Source organism: Myotis myotis, unplaced genomic scaffold (assembly GCF_014108235.1).
Source record: "Myotis myotis isolate mMyoMyo1 unplaced genomic scaffold, mMyoMyo1.p scaffold_m19_p_49, whole genome shotgun sequence".
In the NCBI taxonomy this organism is placed as follows: domain Eukaryota; kingdom Metazoa; phylum Chordata; class Mammalia; order Chiroptera; family Vespertilionidae; genus Myotis; species Myotis myotis.
In genome coordinates this window covers 95,405-116,370 of record NW_023416356.1, presented here as the reverse complement: position 1 = coordinate 116,370, position 20,966 = coordinate 95,405, and the positions used below count along the sequence as shown (strand labels likewise).

Sequence of the window (20,966 nt, the reverse complement as noted above, 5' to 3'; positions counted from 1 at the left end):
GCCTGACCCGTGATTCTCTCTCATCATTGATGTTTCTCTCCCTCCCTCTCCCTTCCTCTCTGAAATCAATATATTTAAAAGTGTTTACAAAAAACCTTGGAGAGGGGCTGTGCACAAGGCAGGGGGAGGTCAGGGCTGGTTTTGTGGGTTTGCGAGGTCCGTCCCAGCCCCGTGACCGCCAAGAGCAGGATCCGAAACCCCGTGAGATGTCAGGTGGCCCGGCCGGAGCCCCGGTCCTCGGCCCTGTGCCGTGGGAATAGTGTGAGATCCAGACGCCAGAGCTGCTGCTCGCCCGGCCATGGCCTCGGCCTCCTTGGACTCGCCCCAGCTCCTCCCGCCCCGTCTGTGTGAACGCTGCCCTTGCTCTCCCAGGCAAGGGGCCAGTGTGTGGCCCTGCCAGGCCCGCCCGGCCCAGAGAGGGGCCTTCCCTTTGGCACCGGGGCTGTTTGCCCAGCAGCCCACATCCTGCTGGGGCCCCCTCCCACGAGCTCACCGAGTCCTCGGGGGCGAAGATGGGGCCCTGCGGGCCGCGTGCCAGGAGGAAGTTGGAAGCGGGTCCCTCAGGTCCGCGCGGCGGCAGGTGGGAGCAGCCGCTGATCCGAGCGGCATCGATCGCACACGCCCACGTCGTCCCACAGCTCAGCCGGACCGTTACGCTTCCCCCTGTTGATTTATGGCATCAATAGGAAGGTCATGCCAGGGACACGCCTCCTGGAGGCTGGAACCCGTAAATATCGAGGCTCCGTGTCCCCCGGAGCAGGGCCGGCACCATGGGGCTCCCCAGCGTCACCCTGGTAACGTGTCTGCTGCTGGGCCGCGTCCTCCACGCAGGTACTGTCTCCTCTGCGGCTGCTCAGCTCACGGGCAAACCCCACTCGCGCGGATTCGGGAAGGAAGCGCTTTTCTGGTTGTTTCCGCCTGAGAAAGGCCAGGGTCGTGGTTAGACGAGGCCGGGGGCCGCGGGTCAGAAAGGCTCCTGCAGCGAGGAAGGGGCACCAGGCCTCCGCGTGGCCGTGGGGTGAGCGGGGACAGGGGGCGGGAAGCCGGCCCTGCACGGCCCTCAGGGCGCTCGGCCCGCGGCTCTGGCTCGGTCACTCCTGTCGCCCAGGGCGCCGGCCAGGCAGCGGGCTCAGGCAGGACAGGGAGGGTCCCCGTGTGTGCCTGTCGCCCCTGCCTCAGACGTGGCGGGAAGCGTGTGCTCAGCTCATCTCCCTGTTCTTGGAGGGACAATGAGAACACGTGCCTACAAGGGTCAGGGTGAATCGGAGGGACCGACCCCTCTCGGTGCCTGCCTGTCGTTCCCCCCACCTCTCATCCATTCTCTCTCCCTCCTTCCTTCTCTCTCCCCATCTCACCCTGTTTTTCCCCTCCTCCCACACACACACACACACACACACCTTCTCTGATGTCCCTTTTGCTGATTCATGAATGTCAGAGGACAGGGCAAAACACCCTGATTTCCAGAGACCTTCTGCCCTCGCTCCTGCCCCAGGCCTCCAGGGAAGCTCGGAAGATGAAGTTCCTGGGAAATGGCTTTCATGAAAGCAGCGCCCAGACCACGCTCTCGGGGCCTGGTGGGGAGCAGGCCCGCGGGGATGTGCGTGCACCGCATGGGGCCACCAGCCGGCCATCTGGGGACACCCTCCTTTCCTTCTTTTTTAAATAGAATATTTTTATTTATTTCAGGGAGGGAGGGAGAGAGAGAAACATCAATAAAGAGAGAGAATCATGGATTGGCTTCCTTCTGCATGCCCCTCTCTGGGGATGGGGCCCGCCCCCCGGGCATGTGCCCCGATCAGGAATTGAACCCTGGACCCTTCAGCCCACAGGCCAGAGCTCTACCCATGGAGCCACACCAGCCAGGGCCAACCACCTTCTAAAGTGAAAGAACGGGAGGCTGAGTCAGTTTGTTGACTTCTGCAAAGTCACACAGGAAGGCAAACCCTGATGAGAACGCGGCTCAAGTCCCGTTCCCCTCAGAGGAGACCTGACTCCGTTTCTGCTTCCTCCCCTCCAGCTGCTGTCGCGGAAGCTGCTGCCACCACCGTCCTCAGGATTCCTCCCGAGACAGGTAAGGCGGAATGTTCCCTGGAGCCTGCCCTGCGGGCACGACACTGAGTGTGCCCTGGGGCTGCCTCTTCCTCGGAGAACTCAGGGCGGGGGTGAGGGGTGTGGAAGCATGTGGTGCCCGGGGAGGCCTCTGGGGACACAGGGCCGAGGCTGGGACGGGAGGTCCTACACTGTCCTCGTCCCAGGGGTTGGGAAGAGCCGGTCAAGGCCGTTCAGCCGCTCACCCACCGCTCCCAGTCTCGCCTCATCCATGTTCGAGGGCAGGTATCGCTGTCCCTTTTCTTTTCTCATTTTAAAAAATATATTTTTATTGATTTCAGAGAGGAAGGGAGAGGGAGAGAGAGACATTGGTGACGTGAGAGAATCATGGATCGGCTGCCTCCTGCACGTCCCACACTGGGGATCGAGCCCCCAACCCGGGTCTGTGCCCTTGACCGGAATCAAACCTGGGACCCTGCAGTCCGCAGGCCAGTGCTCTATCTACTGAGCCAAACTGGCCAGGGCTGGGGGTGCATGTTGAGAAATGGCCCCTCCTCCTGTGGGGGGGGCTACCCTCTCAGGAATATTGGGGGGTAGACACGTGCCATCTGAGGGTATCTGAGCCGCAGGGCTGGACATTTGGTACTCAAGTCCCGTGTTGTGAATGAGGGCGGGAGTCAGCGGGTTCTGTGGTGGATTCTGTGGAAGGAAGCGCAGGAGGGGAGGGTGGTGACGGGCCAAGGGCCCCTGTGGCATCCGGGCATCGATCCAGGGCCCACAGAGGGCAGAGGGTGAGTTCCGCCTCACAAGGAAGGGGCGTAGCCTCGCTGCCGGGGTGGCATAGGATCTTCCGCCTGCACCTGCCTCAGAGCCTGGGAGGGAGGGCCACCGTCCAGGAGGCCCCAACACTGACCTGTTCCCTCTGCTCTGCAGCTTCTCTGCTTTCCACGGAGGAGTCCCTGACAGCAGCCACGGAAGGTACGCTTGTCACGTGGGATCCCTGTGGGCCCCCCAACCGCACCGTGACCGGGGAGAGGTGCAGGAGTGAGAGATGGGGTGCTCAGCTCCCAGGGCCTCTGAGTAAGGCCTTGGGCTGCAGGGTGTCCCCTTCCCGGAGCTCCAAGGTGGGGCTCGGTGACCCACCCTCAGGGGGTCCTGCCGCCCAGGCCCAGGGCCCACCCCCATGGCCCCCCCAAGCCACGCTGGTCCCTGGCCAGGCTCAGGCACTGGGATTCGGGCTGCGGGGCCCAGCGAGGCAGGTGCACACCTCTGAGCAGCATCCTGGCCTGTGCCCTCCCTGAGCCCCCATCAGGGCACCTCGGACCATCTCGGCACAGAAGGACCTAGGTCCTCCCGCCCGTGGGGCAGAGTCCCGTGCCCCCCCCACCCCCCCGCCGGGATTCTGCCTCCAGCGACAGAGCTGGGGTGCAGGCCACACAGACCGGGTGCCGGCAGCCTGGGCTTTGGGAAGGAAAGTCACCGCCCTTTCTCCCTGGGAAACACTGGCCCCGAGACAGGAGAAGGACGGCCTCCAGGCTAAGGCCCCGGCCAGGACCCAGCAGGGACCAGGGGACCCGGGCATTTCTCTTTCTCGGGTCCCGGGTTCCCGTCCCCGAGGCCCACGGTGTCAGGCCCGGCTGGACCTTCCCTGTCCTGTCCCGCTGGTTAGGGACAGAGATGTCGCTGGAGCCGAGGTGGAGCCTGGCTTCATCCTCTGTGAACGTGTCCCCTCCCCGGACCCTCAGTGCAGCGGCGGGAGGAGGAGGACCCCTGGCCCTCGGAGCGGTTCCCCCAGACCCTGCCCCATGTTAGGAACGTCGTGGGCCTGACGAAGCCCGAGGCGCCAGCGTCCGGCCAGGCCGGCGAGGGAGGGCTCAGGTGCGGGGCCCTCTGCCTCTGACCGGCCTGCAGACAGGACTTCCCCAGACCTGCCGGGCCCTCCCGAGGGGAGAGGGGGTGGGGGTCGCACCTCTAGATCGAAAGGGCCCCCGTGCTGACGCCCAGGAGAGGCTCAGAGGACACGGGGCTCCGGTGCAGTGGTTTGAGCAGCTGCCAGGCCATCCTCTCTCCACGCCCAGCACCAGGCCGGCTCTTGCTGGGGCCGTGGGCAAGCCCAGGGCTCCTTGAGGCAACTCAACAGCCACAGCCTCCAGCCAGCCATGCACTGACCAGGGAAACACTAGCAGCGTTTCCAGGGAAGTGAAAGCAAAACCAGTCCGCCCTTCAGCCCCCCTCACACACACACACAAACACACAACCACTATTCCACCCGGTGCTAAGGATGGAGCCAATGCAACGAGATGGGAGGACTCGCTGAGAAGTGCCGCGATGTGAAGTTACTTCTGTATCCATTTCCTGCCGCCGCCGGGGGGCCCGTGTGGAAGGCCCAATGCAAGCTCGGCAGGTTGATGGGAGACACCCCTTCCCCTAAAGAGCCTTGAAATACATTTTTATTGATTTCAGACAGGAAGGGAGTGGGAGGGAGAGAAATATCGATGAGGAGAGGGAATCATGGATCGGCTGCCTCCTACAAGCCCTCCACTGGGGATGGAGCCCCCAACCCGGGCTGGGCCCTTGGCCAGATCCTGGGACCCTTCAGCCCACAGGCCGATGCTCTACCCAAGGAACCACACCAGCCAGGGCCAACCACCTTCTAAAGTGAAAGAACGGGAGGCTGAGTCGGTTTGTTGACTTTTGCGGAGTCACACAGGAAGGCAAACCCCGCTGAGAACGCGGCTCAAGTCCCGTTCCGTCCGCGGTTCCCCTCAGAGGAGACCTGACTCTGTTTCTGCTTCCTCCCCTCCAGCTGCTGTCCTGGAGGCTGCTGCCGCCAACGTCCTCAGGAGTCCCCCCAGGACAGGTAAGGAGGAATGTTCCCTGGAGCCCGCCCTGTGGGCACGATACCGAGTGTGCCCTGGGGCTGCCTCTTCCTCGGGAGAACTCAGGGGGTGCGGTGAGGGGATGCCTGGGTCAGAGCACAGGGAGGCCCCTCTGTGGGCACGACCTTACTGACCCCGCCAGCCCTGCCCCACAGACCTGGGACGCCAGGGGGCACCTGTGCACCAAGCTCCAAGCCACGAGGGAGCCCCACGGATGTGCCGAGCCCCTCCCGGACTCCAGGTGGCACAGGGGACCTCAGCCCGGGGGAGTGACCGGCGCCACGCCCCCGGCATGGCGGCACTGCCCAGGGGCTGCGGAGAGGAGGGTCAGGTGGCCCCACAGCCTCTCCAGGGAGCACCCCGAGGGCATTTCTCCCCGGAAGTCCTAGCAGCTTGGGTGGGAGAGCAGCCACTGCCCTTTCCCCACGACTCCCTCCGAGGACACACGGGAGGAATCCGGCGGGTGGAGGGGCTCTCGGGCTTCGCTTCCTGGGACGCACCCCGAAGGGCCTAAAGCATGAAACGTAAGAGGAACCTGTCGGAGGAGGGCGGGTCGTGCTCCTAGGGAACCACAGCAAGAAGCCCTGAGCAGGGCAGGGTGGCCGCCTACTCACCGCCATGGACGGTCACGGGGCGCGTCCTTCGACCAGCAGGATGGCAGGTGCCTGCTCAGGCCCCGGCTGCTGTCCCGGGAGGAGCTGCTGTCCTCCCAGCGGGGCAAGGGCCTGGCACCTTCCCAGGCTTTGCCTGAGGTTACCCAGGCCCTTGGAGGAGCCAGCGAGCTGCCCAGTGGGAGGACGTGCCCGGGAGCATGCAGCTCCGCCCTGGGGGCCTGTGCGGGGTCAGGGGGACGCTCCGGCTCACCGTCCTTGGCCCAGGTCCTCGACCACGTCCACTGACTTTTCTGACGAAGATGCAGAGTCGGGACCGCCCCACAGTCTTGCCAGCGAGTACCTGGCTCAGGAAGGGACACACCGGGTAGGTGATGCAGATGCACAGGCCGCATTAGAAATGTGGAGGGGGAGGCTCCTCTCCAGTCCGACCATCCAAGCCAATGACCCAGCTGAGCAGGAGGCTTGTGCACACGCAGGAGCAAGTAGCAGGACGCGCATGGGGAGCTGTCATGGTTCCGACAGAAAATTTAGGAAGGTCTCCTTCCGGAGATGCCTCACCAGATGCCTCATTGTTGTCCCTTCCAGACGCAGGGCCAGCTCAGGCCACAGCTGCCTCACTGAGAACAAAATGCAAATCATCCTATCACCCTCCCAGGGCCGCTCTCTGCTTCTGAATCATGTCTGGGATGGAACGTGACAGAAAGAGTCTCCACATGGGCCATCCTCATCCTTGTCCCTTAGGGGGCTGGGGCCAGAGGAGGGTCTCTGACGAGGTCCTTATCTGACATGGTTGGCTGATGACTTGTATCCAGTGGGTTTATGGGAGGAGGCTCAGCCAGGACCCTCCCCATTGCTCAGGGTCAGCCTTGGAGGCCTCCTGGGACCTGCTGAGACCCCTGTGCAGATTCAGCCTCAGGGAGTGTGAGTCTCTGCCTCTCCTGTCTGGCAGACGTGGTCCCATCACCTCCGCTGGCTTTGCCTCAAGTGAGGCAGGACCGAGGAGAAGGAATAAGTGGCCAAGGAGGCCATGGTCTTGGCCTGTCTCCGGAGCTGTGGACCTCCACCCTGGGTGTCCCTGGTGGAAGCGGGGGGAAGTCCTCACCCCATGGGCAATCCTGGGGCTCCCTACCTAGGAGCCTCCTTAGAGCAGGCAGAACAGGATGTCCCGATCCTTTCCCTGTGATGGAGATGAACCCCTGGGCGTGTCCAAAGATGACCGCCTGCCCTTGGGTGTGGCTGTGAGGGAGGCCCTGAGTCTAGAGAACCTGCCTTAGGCCTGGAGCTCAGCACAAACAGTGAGGAGGTGTCCTTGTGCTGTCCTCTAGGGTTAAGGACCAATTCGGGTTTGGCCCTGAGGCTGGTGAACGGCGGTGACCCATGTCAGGGCCGCGTGGAAGTCCTCTACCAAGGCTCCTGGGGCACCGTGTGTGACGACGGGTGGGACATCAACAATGCCAACGTGGTGTGCAGGCAGCTGGGCTGTGGCGAGGCCAGGTCGGCCCCAGGAAGTGCCTGGTTTGGAAAGGGCTCAGGCCCGATCGTGCTGGATGATGTGGGCTGCTCAGGGCACGAGTCCTACCTGTGGAACTGCCCGCACAGGGGCTGGAACTCACACAACTGCAACCACGGAGAGGACGCCGGCGTCATCTGCTCAGGTGGGCCCCTCAAGTCTGTTCTCCCACATGGGTGGTGTTTTCTCAGCGAGTGTGTCCCTCAATCTGATTCCTGTCAAAGTCTTTCTTTATTTCTTATTCCCTTGAAGAGTCCTAGTTCTCTGCCTAGTTCAGTATTAGTCTGTGTCCTGGTGCCGGGTGTAAGCAGGTGAATGAGGACCCAAATGAGTGTAAGGGTCACACCCTCTGCTGACGGACACACGCCAGTTGCACAGGCAGTGTTGTCAGTTGCCTGGGAGGGACCCCGTGGGCAGAGGTGCGGTGACCCTCACACGGCTGCCTGCATTCGGGGCTCAGGAGTCCTTGCCTGTCAGTCTCTCCAGGGAAATTGGATGCAATCTCTGCACCAGGTCTGCTCTGCGAGGGCTGCGGGCCCTCTGAGACCCACCGGGTTATGCCTCCTAGTTGCCTATGGTCAGGCCTGAACCACACACTTAGGTTTGGGCACCTGAGTAGACTCCTCACTCTTGGGCCCTCCCTGCCTCCTAAAAGCTATGTGGTAGAGAGTCTCCTCGTGTCAACTCTGTGCCTCCATCTAGACACAGGTGGAATCACCTGGATGTTGGCACCAATGACCTGGGTCTCCTGGGCCCTGGTGCAGAGTGTCCCTCCTGGGGTAGATGGCAAAGGCCCTGCCTTTCAAGGCAAGGGACCAGCATGGCTGAGCGACCACCTGCTCAGTGTCTCCCAGGATGCTTCTAGCTGTTTCCCCTTCTCTGCCGCGTGTCTGATCCGACGCACTCTCTCTCACAGCTACATGGCCATGACCACCACCATGCCAGCTGAGTCCTGCTGCCTCTGACACTCCCTCCCTGCTAACCCCACACCCCACCAGGCGCTCCTGGAGGGGACTGTGCCAGTTTCTGCCTCCCAGTCCCCTCCCTGATGTGTAGATGGTACAGTTGAGCCCACAACACATTGACCCTCTGGTCTGGCTCAGTGGGATAAGGGCATTCTGGCTACAGCGCTTACCCACTCAGTGACAGGGGAAACTCTGTCCCGTGGACATTGTGCTTCCTGTGCTGAGGCAACAGAGACCCTTCATCCATGGACCCCAGACAGAGCCTAAGGGTTGCTTTTACCAAAGGACACTGCATCAGGAGCTCAGCAGGGTTGCTCTCAGAGATTGTAGCTCTAGTTGCCATTGTCAAGGACATTCAAGGACATGTTTTTGGCTGGTGGCAAGCTCTCAGAAAGGGCAACTTTCTCCCATAGCCACAGAGCTTCTCAGGCCACCCTGTCCCTGACCCCCTCACCCCAGTCACAGCTCAGCAGACCCGATCTTGACCCTCTGCTTTCTTTTCTAAGCTGCTCTGTTTTCTCTCCAGTTGGGTGGTACACATCATTCCACATGTGAGCATCCCTGGGTCTGGCCAAAGCATCAGAATTCATCACTGTAGCCTCCAGGCCAGGATGACATTCTCTCATCTTGTGTTAAAACTCCTCAGACTTCAACCCATCCAACATGGAGAGTTCCCCCTACATCCCAGAATCATGGATTCCCTTCACCTACCAGTTATAGGACATATTAGTCAGGATGTTTTAGTTTGCAAGTGACAGGAGCTAACTCAAACTCTTTGAAGCCAGAAGAGAACTCCATGACTCACACATGAGGGACATCTCCTGGCAGAGCCAGCTTCAGGTGCTCCTGGATCCAGGCATTACAAGACTGTTTCCATGCGTTTTTCTTACTCTGCTTTCTATGTGTATGGGCTTCACTATCGGCTTACTTTCTGCATAGGAGACACTACTAGTGCCAAGGGTGGGGCTCCCCTTTTTCTCCTGCATTGCAAAGCCAACATGGTGGGAAACCAATTGAAGAACATGCCTCCCACAGCTCACACCTATAGGTGCTGTACCCAGCTCCATTAAGATAAAGGGTTTTTGAGGAACCTTGGTCCAGTCTTAATGCAGGGGAAGTTACCCCGAACACTAAGGCTTGGCCCCTGGAAGAATTAGGAACCTCACGCACACATCAGAGCCTCTTTCTTCAGGCTACATTGCACACAGTGACTTTTCCCCTCCCTTTCTAGGAGCCGATGCCGGTTTGGCCCTGAGGCTGGTGAACGGAGGTGACCGGTGTCAGGGCCGCGTGGAGGTCCTGTACCAAGGCTCCTGGGGCACTGTGTGTGATGATGGGTGGGACACCAAAGACGCCAACGTGGTGTGCATGCAGCTGGGCTGTGGCGAGGCCAGGTTGGCTCTTGGAAATGCCTGGTTCGGACAGGGCTCAAAACAGATCGTGCTGGATGACGTGGCCTGTTCTGGGCACGAGTCCTACTTATGGAGCTGCCCGCACAGGGGCTGGAACTCCCACAACTGCAACCACGGAGAGGACGCCAGTGTCATCTGCTCAGGTGCGTCTCCTCAAGTCTGTTCTCCTTTCATTGGTGGTGTTTTCTCAGCAAGTGTGTCCCTGAATCAGTTTCCTGTCAAAGTCTTTCTTTATTTCGTACTCCCTTGAAGAGTCCTAGTTCTCTGCCTAGTTCCGTATTAGTCTGTGTCCAGGTGCCAGGTGTAAGCAGGTGAATGAGGACCTACCCTGAGTGTAAGGATCACATCTTCTACCGACGGGACCGCACATGCCAGCAGCACAGGCAGTGTTGTGAGTTGCCTGGAAGGGCGCCCGTGGGTAGAGGTGCAGTGACCCTCACACGGCTGCCTGCACTCGGGGCTCAGGAGTCCTTGCCTGTCAGTCTCTCCAGGGAAATTGGATGCAATCTCTGCACCAGGTCTGCTCTGCGAGGGCAGCGGGCCCTCTGAGACCCACCGGGTTATGCCTCCTTGTTGCCTATGGTCAGGCCTGAACCACACATGTAGGTTTGGGGCCCTGAGCAGACCCCTCACTCTTGGCCCCTCCATGCCTCCTAAAAGCTGTGTGGTAGACAGTTTCCTCGTGTCAACTCTGTGCCTCCATCTAGACACAGACAGAATCACCTGGACCTCGGCACCAATGCCCCGGGTCTTCCTGGCCCCTGGCGGGGCGCATCCTACAGGTTAAATGGCAGAGGCCCCGCATTCCAAAGCAGGGGACCAGCATGGCTGAGCGTCCACCTGCTCAGTGTCTCCCACGATGCCTCTTGCTGTGCCCCCTTCTGTGCCACATGTCTGATCCGACGCCCTCTCTCTCACAGCTTCGTGGCCATGACCACCGCCATGCCAGCTGAGTCCTGCTGCCTCTGACACTGCCTCCCTGTTAACCCCACACCCCACCAGGTGTTCCTGGAGGGGACTGTGCCAGTTTCTGCCTCCCAGTCCCTCCCTGATGTGTAGATGGTACAGTTGTGCCCATAACACATTGACCCTCTGGTCTGGCTCAGAGCGATAAGGGCATTCTGGCTACAGCGCTTACCCACTCAGTGACAGGGGACACTCTGTCCTGGGACATTCTGCTCCTTGTGCTGAGGCAACAGAGACCCTTCATCCATGGACCCCAGACAGAGCCTAGGAGATGCTTTTACCAAAGGGCACTGCATCAGTAGGTCACCATGGTTGCTCTCACAGATTGTAGCTCTGGTTGCCATTGTCAAAGACATTGAAGGGCATGGTTTTGGCTCACGAAAGCTCTCAGAAAGGGCAACTTTCTCCCCTAGCCACATAGTTTCTCAGGCCACCCTGTCCCTGACCCCCTGACCCCCTGACCCCAGTCACAGCTCTGCAGACCCAACCTTGACCCTCTGCCCACCTTTCTAAGCTGCTCTGTTTTCTCTCCAGGTGGGTACTACACAAGTTCTTCCTTGGTTGAGCTTCCCCTTGGTATGGCTAAAGCGTCAGCATTCATCACTGTAGCCTCCAGGCCATGGTGACGTTCTCAAATCTTGTGTTAGATCTCCTCAGACTTCACTCCATCCAACATGGAGGGTTCCCGCACATCCCAGAATCATGAATTCCCTTCACCTTCCAGTTATGGGACATATTAATCAGGATGTTTTAGTTTTCAAGTGACAGGAGCTCAACTCAAACTCTTTGAAGCCGTAAGAGCACTCCATGACTCACACAAGATGGACATCTAATGGCAGGTCCAGCTTCAGGTGCAGCTGGATTCAGGTGTTCCAAGACTGTTTCTGTGTGCTTTGCTTACTCCTATGTTCTGTGTGTATGGGCTTCACTATCAGCTAGCTTTCTGCACATGGGTCACTGCTAGTGCCGACGGCAGGCCTCCTGTCTTTGTCCTGCATTCCAAGGCCAACATGGTGGGAAACCAGTCAGAGAACATGCCTCCCAGAGCTCATATCAATGGGTGCTGTACCTGGTTCTTTGAAGATAAACGGTGATTTACGGGCATCATCCAGTCTTAATTCAGGAGAATGTAATCCCAAAAATAAAAGGCTTGGACCCTGGAAGAATTCGGAAACTCACCCACACATCAGAGCCTGTTTCTTCAGGCAACACTAGAGACAATTAATTTTTTTGTCTCATTCTAGGAGCCAGTTCCGGTTTGGCCCTGAGGCTGGTGAACAGCAGTAACCCATGTCAGGGCCGTGTGGAGGTCCTCTACCAAGGCTCCTGGGGCACCGTGTGTGATGACGGGTGGGACACCAATGATGCCAACGTGGTGTGCAGACAGCTGGGTTGTGGCGGGGCCAGTTCGGCCCCAGGAAGTGCCCAGTTCGGACAAGGCTCAGGGCCGATTGTGCTGGACGATGTGGACTGTTCAGGGCAAGAGTCCTTCCTGTGGAGCTGCCCAAATAGGGGCTGGAACTCCCACAACTGTGGGCACCACGAGGATGCTGGCGTCATCTGCTCAGGTGGGCCCCCCCATGTCTGTTCTCCTTCATGGGTGATGTTTTCTCAGCGAGTGTGTCCCTCAATCTGTTTCCTGTCAGAGTCTTTCTTCATTTCTTGTTCCCTAGAAGAGTCCTAGTTCTCTGCCTAGTTCAGTATTAGTCTGTGTCCAGGTGCCAGGTGTAAGCAGGTGAACGAGGACCTACACTGAGTGTACAGATCACACCTTCTGCCGACGGACACACGCCAGCAGCACAGGCAGTGTTGTGAGTTGCCTGGAAGGGGGCCCATGGGCAGAGGTGCAGTGACCCTCACATGGCTGCCTGCATTTGAGGCTCAAGAGACCTTGCCTGTCAGTCTTTCAGGGAAATTGGATGCAATCTCTGCACCAGGTCTGCTCTGCGAGGGCAGCGGTCCCTCTGAGACCCACTGGGCTATGCCTTGTAGTTCAGGAGCTCATTATGGTTGATCGCACAGATTGTAGCCCTGGTTGTTATTGTCAAAAACATTCAAGGGCATGGTTTTGGCTCCTGGAAAGCTCTCAGAAAAGGCCTTTTTCTTCCCTACCCACAGAGCATCCCAGCCCCCTGGCCCTCATCCCCTGACCCAGTGACCACTCAGCAGACCCGAACTTGACCCTCCACTCTCCTTTTCTAAGCTGCTCTGTTTTCTGACCAGATGGGTGGTACACAAGTCCTTCCTACAGTGAGCATCCGTGGGTCTGGCCAAAGTTTCCGCATTCAGCACTGGAGGCTCCAGCCGGGGTGATGTTCCAGAATCTGTGTTACACAACCTCGGGCATCACCCATTTCAATATGGAGGGTTCCCGCACATCCCAGAATCATGGATTCCCTTCACCTACCAGTTGTGGGACATATTCGTCAGCATGTTTCAGTTTGCAAGTGACAGGAGCCCAACTCAAACTCTTTGAAGCCAGAAGAGCACTCCATGGCTCACACCCAAGGGACGTCTAGTGGCAGGGCCAGCTTCAGGTGCAGCTGGATCCCGGCGTTCCAAGGCTGTCTCCGTGCCCTTTGCTTACTCCTGCTTTCTATGTGTATGGGTTTCACGATCAGCTTGCTTTCTGCACATGGGTCATTGCTAGTGCAGACAGCAGCCAATCACTTTGTCCTGCATCCCAAGGCCAACATGGTAGGAAACCAATTGCAGAACATGCCTCCCACAGGTAAAACCCATGGGTGCTGTACCTGGCTCCTTGAAGATAAAGGGTGATGGACTGGCTTCGGTTCAATCTTAATTCGGGGAATATAATCCCGAAAATAAAAGGCTTTGACTCTGGAAGAATTAGGAACCACACTCACACCTCAGAGCCTCTTTCTTCAGGCTACACCAGAGACAGTGAATTTTTCCCTCAACTTCTAGGAGCCGATGCCGGTTTGTCCCTGAGGCTGGTGAATGGCGGTGACCGGTGTCAGGGCCGCGTGGAGGTCCTCTACCAAAACTCCTGGGGCACCGTGTGTGACGACGGGTGGGACATCAATGACGCCAACGTGGTGTGCAGGTGGCTGGGATGTGGCCGGGCTAAGTCGGCCCCTGGAAGTGCCCAGTTTGGACAGGGCTCAGGGCCAATTGTGCTGGACGATGTGGGCTGCTCAGGGCAAGAGTCCTTCTTGTGGAGCTGCCCAAATAGGGGCTGGAACTCCCACAACTGCAACCACGGAGAGGACGCCGGCGTCATCTGCACAGGTGGGCCCCCCTCCCGGAAGTCTATTCTCCTTCATGGGTGGTGTTTTCTCAGCGAGTGTGTCCCTAAGTCTGTTTCCTCTCAAAGTCTTTCTTTATTTCTTGTTCCCTTGAAGAGTCCTAGTTCTCTGCCTAGTTCAGAATTAGTCTGTGTCCAGGTGCCAGGTGTAAGCAGGTGAACGAGGACCTACACTGAGTGTAAGGATCACACCTTCTGCCTACAGGACCACACACGGCAGCCGCACAGGCAATGTTGTGAGTGTGCCTGAAGGGGAACCGTGGGTAGAGGTGCGGTTACCCTTACACGGCTGGCCTGAATTCGGGGCTCAGGAGTCCTTGCCTGTCAGTCTCTCCAGGGAAATTGGATGCAATCTCTGCACCAGGTCTGCTCTGCGAGGGCAGCTGGCCCTCTGAGACCCACCGGGCTATGCCTCCTAGTTGCCTATGGTCAGGCCTGAACCACACATGTAGGTTTGGGGCCCTGAGCAGACGCCTCACTCTTGGCCCCTCCATGCCTCCTAAAAGCTGCGTGGTAGACAGCTTCCTGGTGTCAACTCTGTGCCTCCATCTAGACACAGATGGAATCACCTGGACATTGGCACCAATGCCCCGGGTCTTCCTGGGCCCTGGCGGGGCGCGTCCTCCTGGGTTAGATGGCAGAGGCCCCGCATTCCAAGGCACGGGACCAGCATGGCTTAGCAACCACCAGCTCAGTGTCTCCCACGATGCCTCTTGCTGTGTCCCCTTCTGTGCCACGTGTCTGATACGACGCCCTCTCTCTCACAGCTGCCTGGCCATGTCCACCACCATGCCAGCTGAGTTCTGCTGCCTCTGAAGCTCTCTCTCTCTGCTCACCCCACAGCCCCCCAGGAGCTCCCAGAGGGGACTGTGCCAGTTTCTGCCCCCCAGTCCCTCCCTGATGTGTAGATGGTACAGTTGAGAACACAACACATTGACCCTCTGGTCTGGCTCAGAGCGATAAGGGCATTCTGGCTACAGCGCTTACCCACTCAGTGACAGGGGACACTCTGTCCAGAGGACATTGTGCTCCCTGTGCTGAGGCAACAGAGACCCTTCCTCCATGGACCCCAGACAGAGCCTGAGGGTTGCTTTTACCAAAGGACACTGCGTCAGTAGGTCACCATGGTTGCTCTCACAGATTGTAGCCCTGGTTGCCATTGTCAAGGACATTCCAGGGCACAGGTTTGGTTCATGGAAGCTCTCAGAAAAGGTCTCTTTCTCCCATAGCCACAGAGCTTCTCACCTCACCCTGTCCCTGACCCCGACCCACTGATCCCAGTCACAGCTCAGCAGACCCGACCTTGCCCCTCTGCCCTACATTCTAAGCTGCTCTGTTTTCTCTCCAGGTGGGTGGTACACAAGTCCTTCTTCGGTTGAGCATCCCTGGGTCTAGCCAAAGCATCAGCATTCAGCACTGTAGCCTCCAGGCCAGGGTGACCTTTTCTAATCTTGTGTTATATCTCCTCAGACTTCACCCCATCCAACATGGAGGGTTCCCCCACCTCCCTGAATCATGAATTCCTTTCACCTACCACTTATGGGACATATTAATCAGGATGTTTTAATTTGAAAGTGACAGGAGCCCAACTCAAACTCTGAAGCCAGAAGAGCACTCCATGGATCACACTAGAGGGATGTCTAGTGGCAGGGCCAGCTTCAGGGGCAGTTGGATCCAGGCGTTCCAAGACTGTCTCCGTGCCCTTTGCTTACTCCTGCTTTCTATGTGTGTGGGCTTCACTATCGGCTTGCTTTCTGCACATGGGTCACTGCTAGTGCAGATGGCGGGCCTCCCCTCTTCGTCCTGCATCCCAAATCCACATGGTGGGAAACCAGTCAGAGAACGTGCCTCCCACAGATCACACCCATGCGTGCTGTATCTGGTTCCTTGAAGATAAATGGTGATGGATGGGCATTTGTCCAGTCTTAATTCGGGGGAATGTAATCCTGAAAATAAAAGGCTTGGACCCTGGAAGAATTCGGAACCTCACCCACACCTCAGAGCCTGTTTCTTCAGGTGACACAAGAGACAATTAATGTTTTTGTCCCCTTCTAGGAGCCAATTCCACTTTGGCCCTGAGGCTGGTGAACGGCAGTAACCCATGTGAGGGCCGCGTGGAAGTCCACTACCAAGGCTCCTGGGGCACCGTGTGTGATGACGGGTGGGACACGAATGACGCCAATGTCGTGTGCAGGCAGCTGGGTTGTGGCGGGGCCAGTTCGGCCCCAGGAAGTGCCCAGTTTGGACAGGGCTCAGGGCCAATTGTGTTGGACGAAGTGGAATGCTCAGGGCAAGAGTCCTTCCTGTGGAGCTGCCCAAATAGGGGCTGGAACTCCCACAACTGCAACCACGGAGAGGACGCCGGCGTCATCTGCTCAGGTGGGCCCCCCCAAGTCTGTTCTCCCACATGGGTGGTGTTTTCTCAGCGAGTGTGTCCCTCAATCTGATTCCTGTCAAAGTCTTTCTTTATTTCTTGTTCCCTTGAAGAGTCCTAGTTCCCTTCCTAGTTCAGTATTAGTCTGTGTCCTGGTGCTGGGTGTAAGAAGGTGAATGAGGACCCAAATGAGTGTAAGGGTCACACCCTCTGCCGACGGACACACGCCAGCGGCACAGGCAGTGTTGTGAGTTGCCTGGGAGGGGGGCCCGTGGGTAGAGGTGCAGTGACCCTCACACGGCTGCCTGCATTTGGGGCTCAGGAGTCCTTGCCTGTCAGACTCTCCAGGGAAATTGGATGCAATCTCTGCACCAGGCCTGCTCTGCGAGGGCAGCGGGCCCTCTGAGACCCACTGGGCTATGCCTTGTAGTTGCCTATGGTCAGGCCTGAACAACACATGTAGGTTTGGGGCCCTGAGCAGACTCCTCACTCTTGGGCCCTCCCTGCCTCCTAAAAGCTGTGTGGTAGAGAGTCTCCTCGTGTCAACCCTGTGCCTCCGTCTACACAGGAAGAATCACCTGGACATTGGCACCAATGCCCCAGGTCTTCCTGGGCCCTGGCGGGGAGTGTCCCTCCTGGGTTAGATGGCAAAGGCCCGGCCTTCCAAGGCAGGGCACCAGCATGGCTGAGCATCTACCTGCTCAGTGTCTCCCACAATTCCTCTTGCTGTGCCCCCTTCTGTGCCATGTGTTTGGTCTGACACCCTCTCTCTCACAGCTGCCTGGCCCTGTCCACCACCATGCCAGCGGAGTCCCACTAGCTCTGACGCTCCCTCCCTGCTCACCCCACAGCCCACCAGGAGCTCCCAGAGGTGACTGTGCCAGTTTCTGCCCCCCAGCCCCCTCCCTGATGTGTAGATGGTACAGTTGAGAACACAACACATTGACCCTCTGGTCTGGCTCAGAGCGATAAGGGCATTCTGGCTACAGCGCTTACCCACTCGCAGTGAGAGGGGACACACTGTCCAGAGGACATTCTGCTCCCTGTGCTGAGGCAACAGAGACCCTTCCTCCATGGACCCCAGACAGAGCCTGAGGGTTGCTTTTACCAAAGGACACTGCGTCAGTAGGTCACCATGGTTGCTCTCACAGATTGTAGCCCTGGTTGCCATTGTCAAGGACATTCAAAGGCATGGTTTTGGCTCATGGCAAGCTCTCAGAAAAGATCTCTTTCTCCCGTAGCCACAGAGCTTCTCAGCCAACCCTGTCCCTAACCCTGACCCCAGTCACAGCTCTGCAGACCCGACCTTGACCCTCTGCCTGCCTTTCTAAGCTGCTCTGTGTTCTCTCCAGGTGGGTGGTACACAAGTCCTTCCTCGGTTGAGCATCCCTGGGTCTGGCCAAAGCGTCAGCATTCAGCACTGTAGCCTCCAGGCCATGGTGACTTTCTCAAATCTTGTGTTAGATCTCCTCAGACTTCACCCCATCCAACATGAAGGGCTCCCCCACATCTCAGAATCATGGATTCCCTTCACCTACCAGTCATGGGACAAATTAGTCAAGATGTTTTACTTTTCAAGTGACAGGAGCTCAACTCAAAATCTTTGAAGCCAGAAGAGCACTCCATGGCTCATTCATGAGGGACATCTAGTAGCAGGGCCAGCTTCAGGGGCAGCTGGATCCAGGTGTTCCAAGACTTTCTCCGTGCACTTTTCTTACCCCTTGTTCTGTGTATATGGGCTTCACTATCAGCTTGCCTTCTGCACACGGGTCACTGCTAGTGACAAGGGTGGGGCTCCCCACTTTGTCCTGCATTGAAAGGCCAACGTGGTGGGAAACCAATTGGAGAACATGCACCCATGTTCTGTAACTGGCTCCTTGAAGATAAAGGGTGAATGACGGCCTACAGTCCAATCCTAATGAGGGGGATCGTAACCCTGAACAATAAAGGGTTGGCCCCTGGAAGAATTCGGAACCTCACCCACACCTCAGAGCCTCTTTCTTGAGGCGACATGGGAGACAGTGAATTTTTCTATCCCCTTCTAGGAACCAATGCTGGTTTGGACCTGAGGCTGGTGAATGGCAGTGACCGGTGTCAGGGCCGCGTGGAGGTCCGCTACAAAGGATCCTGGGGCACCGTGTGTGACGACGGGTGGGACACCAACGACGCCAACGTGGTGTGCAGGCAGCTGGGCTGTGGCTGGGCCAGGTCGGCCCCAGGAAGTGCCCGGTTCGGACAGGGCTCAGGCCCGATCGTGCTGGACGACGTGGGCTGCTCAGGGCATGAGTCCTACCTGTGGAGCTGCCCGCACAGGGGATGGAACTCACACAACTGTGGGCACGGGGAGGACGCTGGAGTCATCTGCTCAGGTGCGTCGCTACCGTCCCTGGTGGCTCTTCTGGGCTGATGCCGCTGAGAACAAGGCCACTCCCCACGCCAGGGCCCCCCTGAGCCTCGTACTGTCCCCCAGGCACTGGAGTGACTCAGGGCAGCAGGTTCCCAGGTGCTAGGTCTCCTGCTCAGACTAGAGGTCAGCCTGGTGGGTCCACACACCCAGCATCCTGAAGGCAGTGCCAGGAACTGGCTCGAAGGGGTTGAGCTCCGTGTTCATGCACAAAAGGCAGCATCCTGAGCACAGAGAGGAGCCTGGCCTTGTGCCCCCGGAGCCAGCTCACTGCCACCTGCAGGGTGTCTGGGCTTCCTTCCAGGTCCGCTGGTCCCTGGGTGTGGGGGTTGGTGAGCTCCTCCCCTCTGTGAGGACGGTGTCCCCTGGGGGCTCCCAGATAGTGAGGCAGAGGGGACACCCTGAGAGCACAGAGGTCCTTTGTGAAGGACAGAGAGAGTGGGAGAGAGCAGGGGAGGTGGGAGATGGCAGGTGGCCAATGAATGGAAGGAGCCAATGGGAGCCTTCGGGATGGGGCATTAAGACCGCATGGAAAAGTCTAGAAATCTGTGTAGACTCTCAATATCAGAATGGGTCAAGGCTGAAACATCAGTGTGCACATTGATTGACCCCATTTGTTGGGGTCATTTCCCGTTCATTCTGTGGGGTCAACACCTAGGCCGTGGTGGCCTGTCTCAGGCATGACACTGGCTTCCATACCCTGGACAGGAAGTACTAGGGTTCCGGGAGGCAGGCCATGGCAAAGGGACAGAGGGAGTGGCTTTGGAAGGACTGCGGGCTTCAGGTCAGCACCTCTGCGTCCACCGCGAGGCCATGTGCACGGCATCAGCTCCGAGTGTAGAAGCTGAGGGTCATCAATCCGGGATCTGGGCCGGGCACCTGGGAGCTTGTTGTCTGACTGTCCTTTTCTTCCCACAGCTGCTCAGCCCTGAACAACCTGGCCAGGTGAGTCCCGCCACCTCTCCTGGGATGTCCCTCTCTCCTGCCCACCTCTACTGGTCAGCATTCTCCAGCTGACCCATGGCTCTTTGAACCCCATCTGGATCACACTTTTGCCCTCTGTCTCCTTAACCCTTGTTGGTGGGCGGAATCCAAGACTCCGTCTGTCCATCCTCCTTGTGAGTTCTCATCAGATACTTGGCGTCCGTCACGGGGGAGAGCGGCCGATGGTCCGAGAAGTGCCTCCCCTTCCATGAAGGTGGCCCCGTGGCTCCAGGCTGAGGAGGCCTTTGTGGGATAGTGGACACTGATGCCCACTGGCTTTCTGATGATGGGACAGCAGGCTTCCGGGTTCTCTCCTGTGACACTTGCCGCACCATGAGGGCCAGCATGGTCATACCCCCATCCCAGGGTGGCAGAGACAGTTCCCGGGGATGGCAGTGAACATGTGATGAGGGTCCTTTGGGGCCTCCCTTGACCCCTTTCTGACCCGGTGGGGCTACACTCATTATCCAGGGGACTCGGGTGGTCGCGGACGTGTCTGTGGGGCTCAGGCTGCACCATCTGGTGGGCATGGACTGCGTGTCGGACTGCGGTAGGTGGTGCAGAGTGCAAGAAGCCCTTTGGCTGCCTTCTTCCCAATTTCCTGGTCAACAAGGGACGGGTGTCGTGTTTGGCCTAAGTGGCGGGGGCAAGCAGGAGCCTGCATTCTGCCAAGGGCCATTGCAATATTTTTAAAATATACATTTTTATTGATTTCAATAGGAAGGGAGAGGGAGAGAGGGAGAAACATCAATGATGAGAGCGAATCATTCACTGGCTGCCTCCTGCACGCCCCCCACTGGGGCTTGAGCCTGCAACCTGGGCATGTGCCCTTGACCGGAATCGAACCCGGGACCCTTCAGTCCAAAGGCTGATGCTCTATCCACTGAGCCAACCTAGGGCCCATTTGGGTCTTGATGGCGTCATCCGAGGGCCGTAAACATTGATGTACTGAAGATGAGCGGCTGCATCTGGACAAACCTCTCGTGAACTCACCCTGAGGCCCCGGCAGGGCCAGAGCCAGTGATTCTCGGGCCTCAGGCGGCCTGCAGGCGGCACGTCCCCCAGCCCCGCCTAGAGGGTCCGGACCTGGGACCCAGACACACCTGACCTCTCACCTCTGGTTCTCACCCCCCGAGCCTCACTCCTCGTCTGTCAGACACAACTGCTCGCCCCCCACCCACCTGTCAGGACTGTGAAGGGGTTGTGGTGGCTTTTATTACTATCATTGTCGTCACCGATATTAACACATCAATGACCACATGGTCACTCCTGCCCGCCTTAACCCCCCGCAGTCCCGGGGCAAGAAGTGGGGTCCAGGCGGGGCCGCGAGGGCGGGTGTGGGGAGCGTAACTGTCAGCGGCCTGTGTCCCCTCGGGCACAGGTCACACACCGCTGGCCGCTCTCTGTCCTCGTGTCCGTGCTCAGGCTGTCCCCAGGCACGGCCCATTCTAGGCTCTGTCCTTCCTCATCCATTCACTCCACGCCCACGTCCTGGAGGCCTCCCGGGCGCCAGGAGTCAGAGAACTAAACGCAGATCAAGC

At 58.5% G+C, this 20,966-nt stretch overlaps 1 protein-coding gene and 1 long non-coding RNA gene across 2 annotated transcripts in view; both read left to right on the top strand.

Annotated features, from left to right (window-relative positions):
- The window catches only part of DMBT1 (deleted in malignant brain tumors 1), a 94,251-nt gene that overhangs the window by 18,429 nt on the left and 54,856 nt on the right, over window positions 1-20,966 (top strand). The window contains 21 exon segments of the mRNA XM_036307632.1: window positions 489-580; window positions 1,493-1,574; window positions 2,018-2,071; window positions 2,983-3,027; window positions 3,795-3,927; window positions 4,856-4,909; window positions 5,807-5,906; window positions 6,492-6,526; window positions 6,593-6,708; window positions 6,711-6,766; window positions 6,769-6,801; window positions 6,804-7,197; window positions 9,249-9,572; window positions 11,640-11,963; window positions 12,772-12,807; window positions 12,921-12,950; window positions 13,327-13,689; window positions 13,916-13,922; window positions 15,296-15,306; window positions 15,692-16,042; window positions 18,083-18,406. Coding sequence (XP_036163525.1) covers window positions 489-580; window positions 1,493-1,574; window positions 2,018-2,071; window positions 2,983-3,027; window positions 3,795-3,927; window positions 4,856-4,909; window positions 5,807-5,906; window positions 6,492-6,526; window positions 6,593-6,708; window positions 6,711-6,766; window positions 6,769-6,801; window positions 6,804-7,197; window positions 9,249-9,572; window positions 11,640-11,963; window positions 12,772-12,807; window positions 12,921-12,950; window positions 13,327-13,689; window positions 13,916-13,922; window positions 15,296-15,306; window positions 15,692-16,042; window positions 18,083-18,406 — 2,964 coding nt within the window.
- On the top strand, window positions 2,005-4,902 carry LOC118655637. Its single transcript, XR_004967318.1, has 3 exons — window positions 2,005-2,071; window positions 2,983-3,027; window positions 4,856-4,902. It is a non-coding gene; the product is annotated as an uncharacterized LOC118655637 (long non-coding RNA).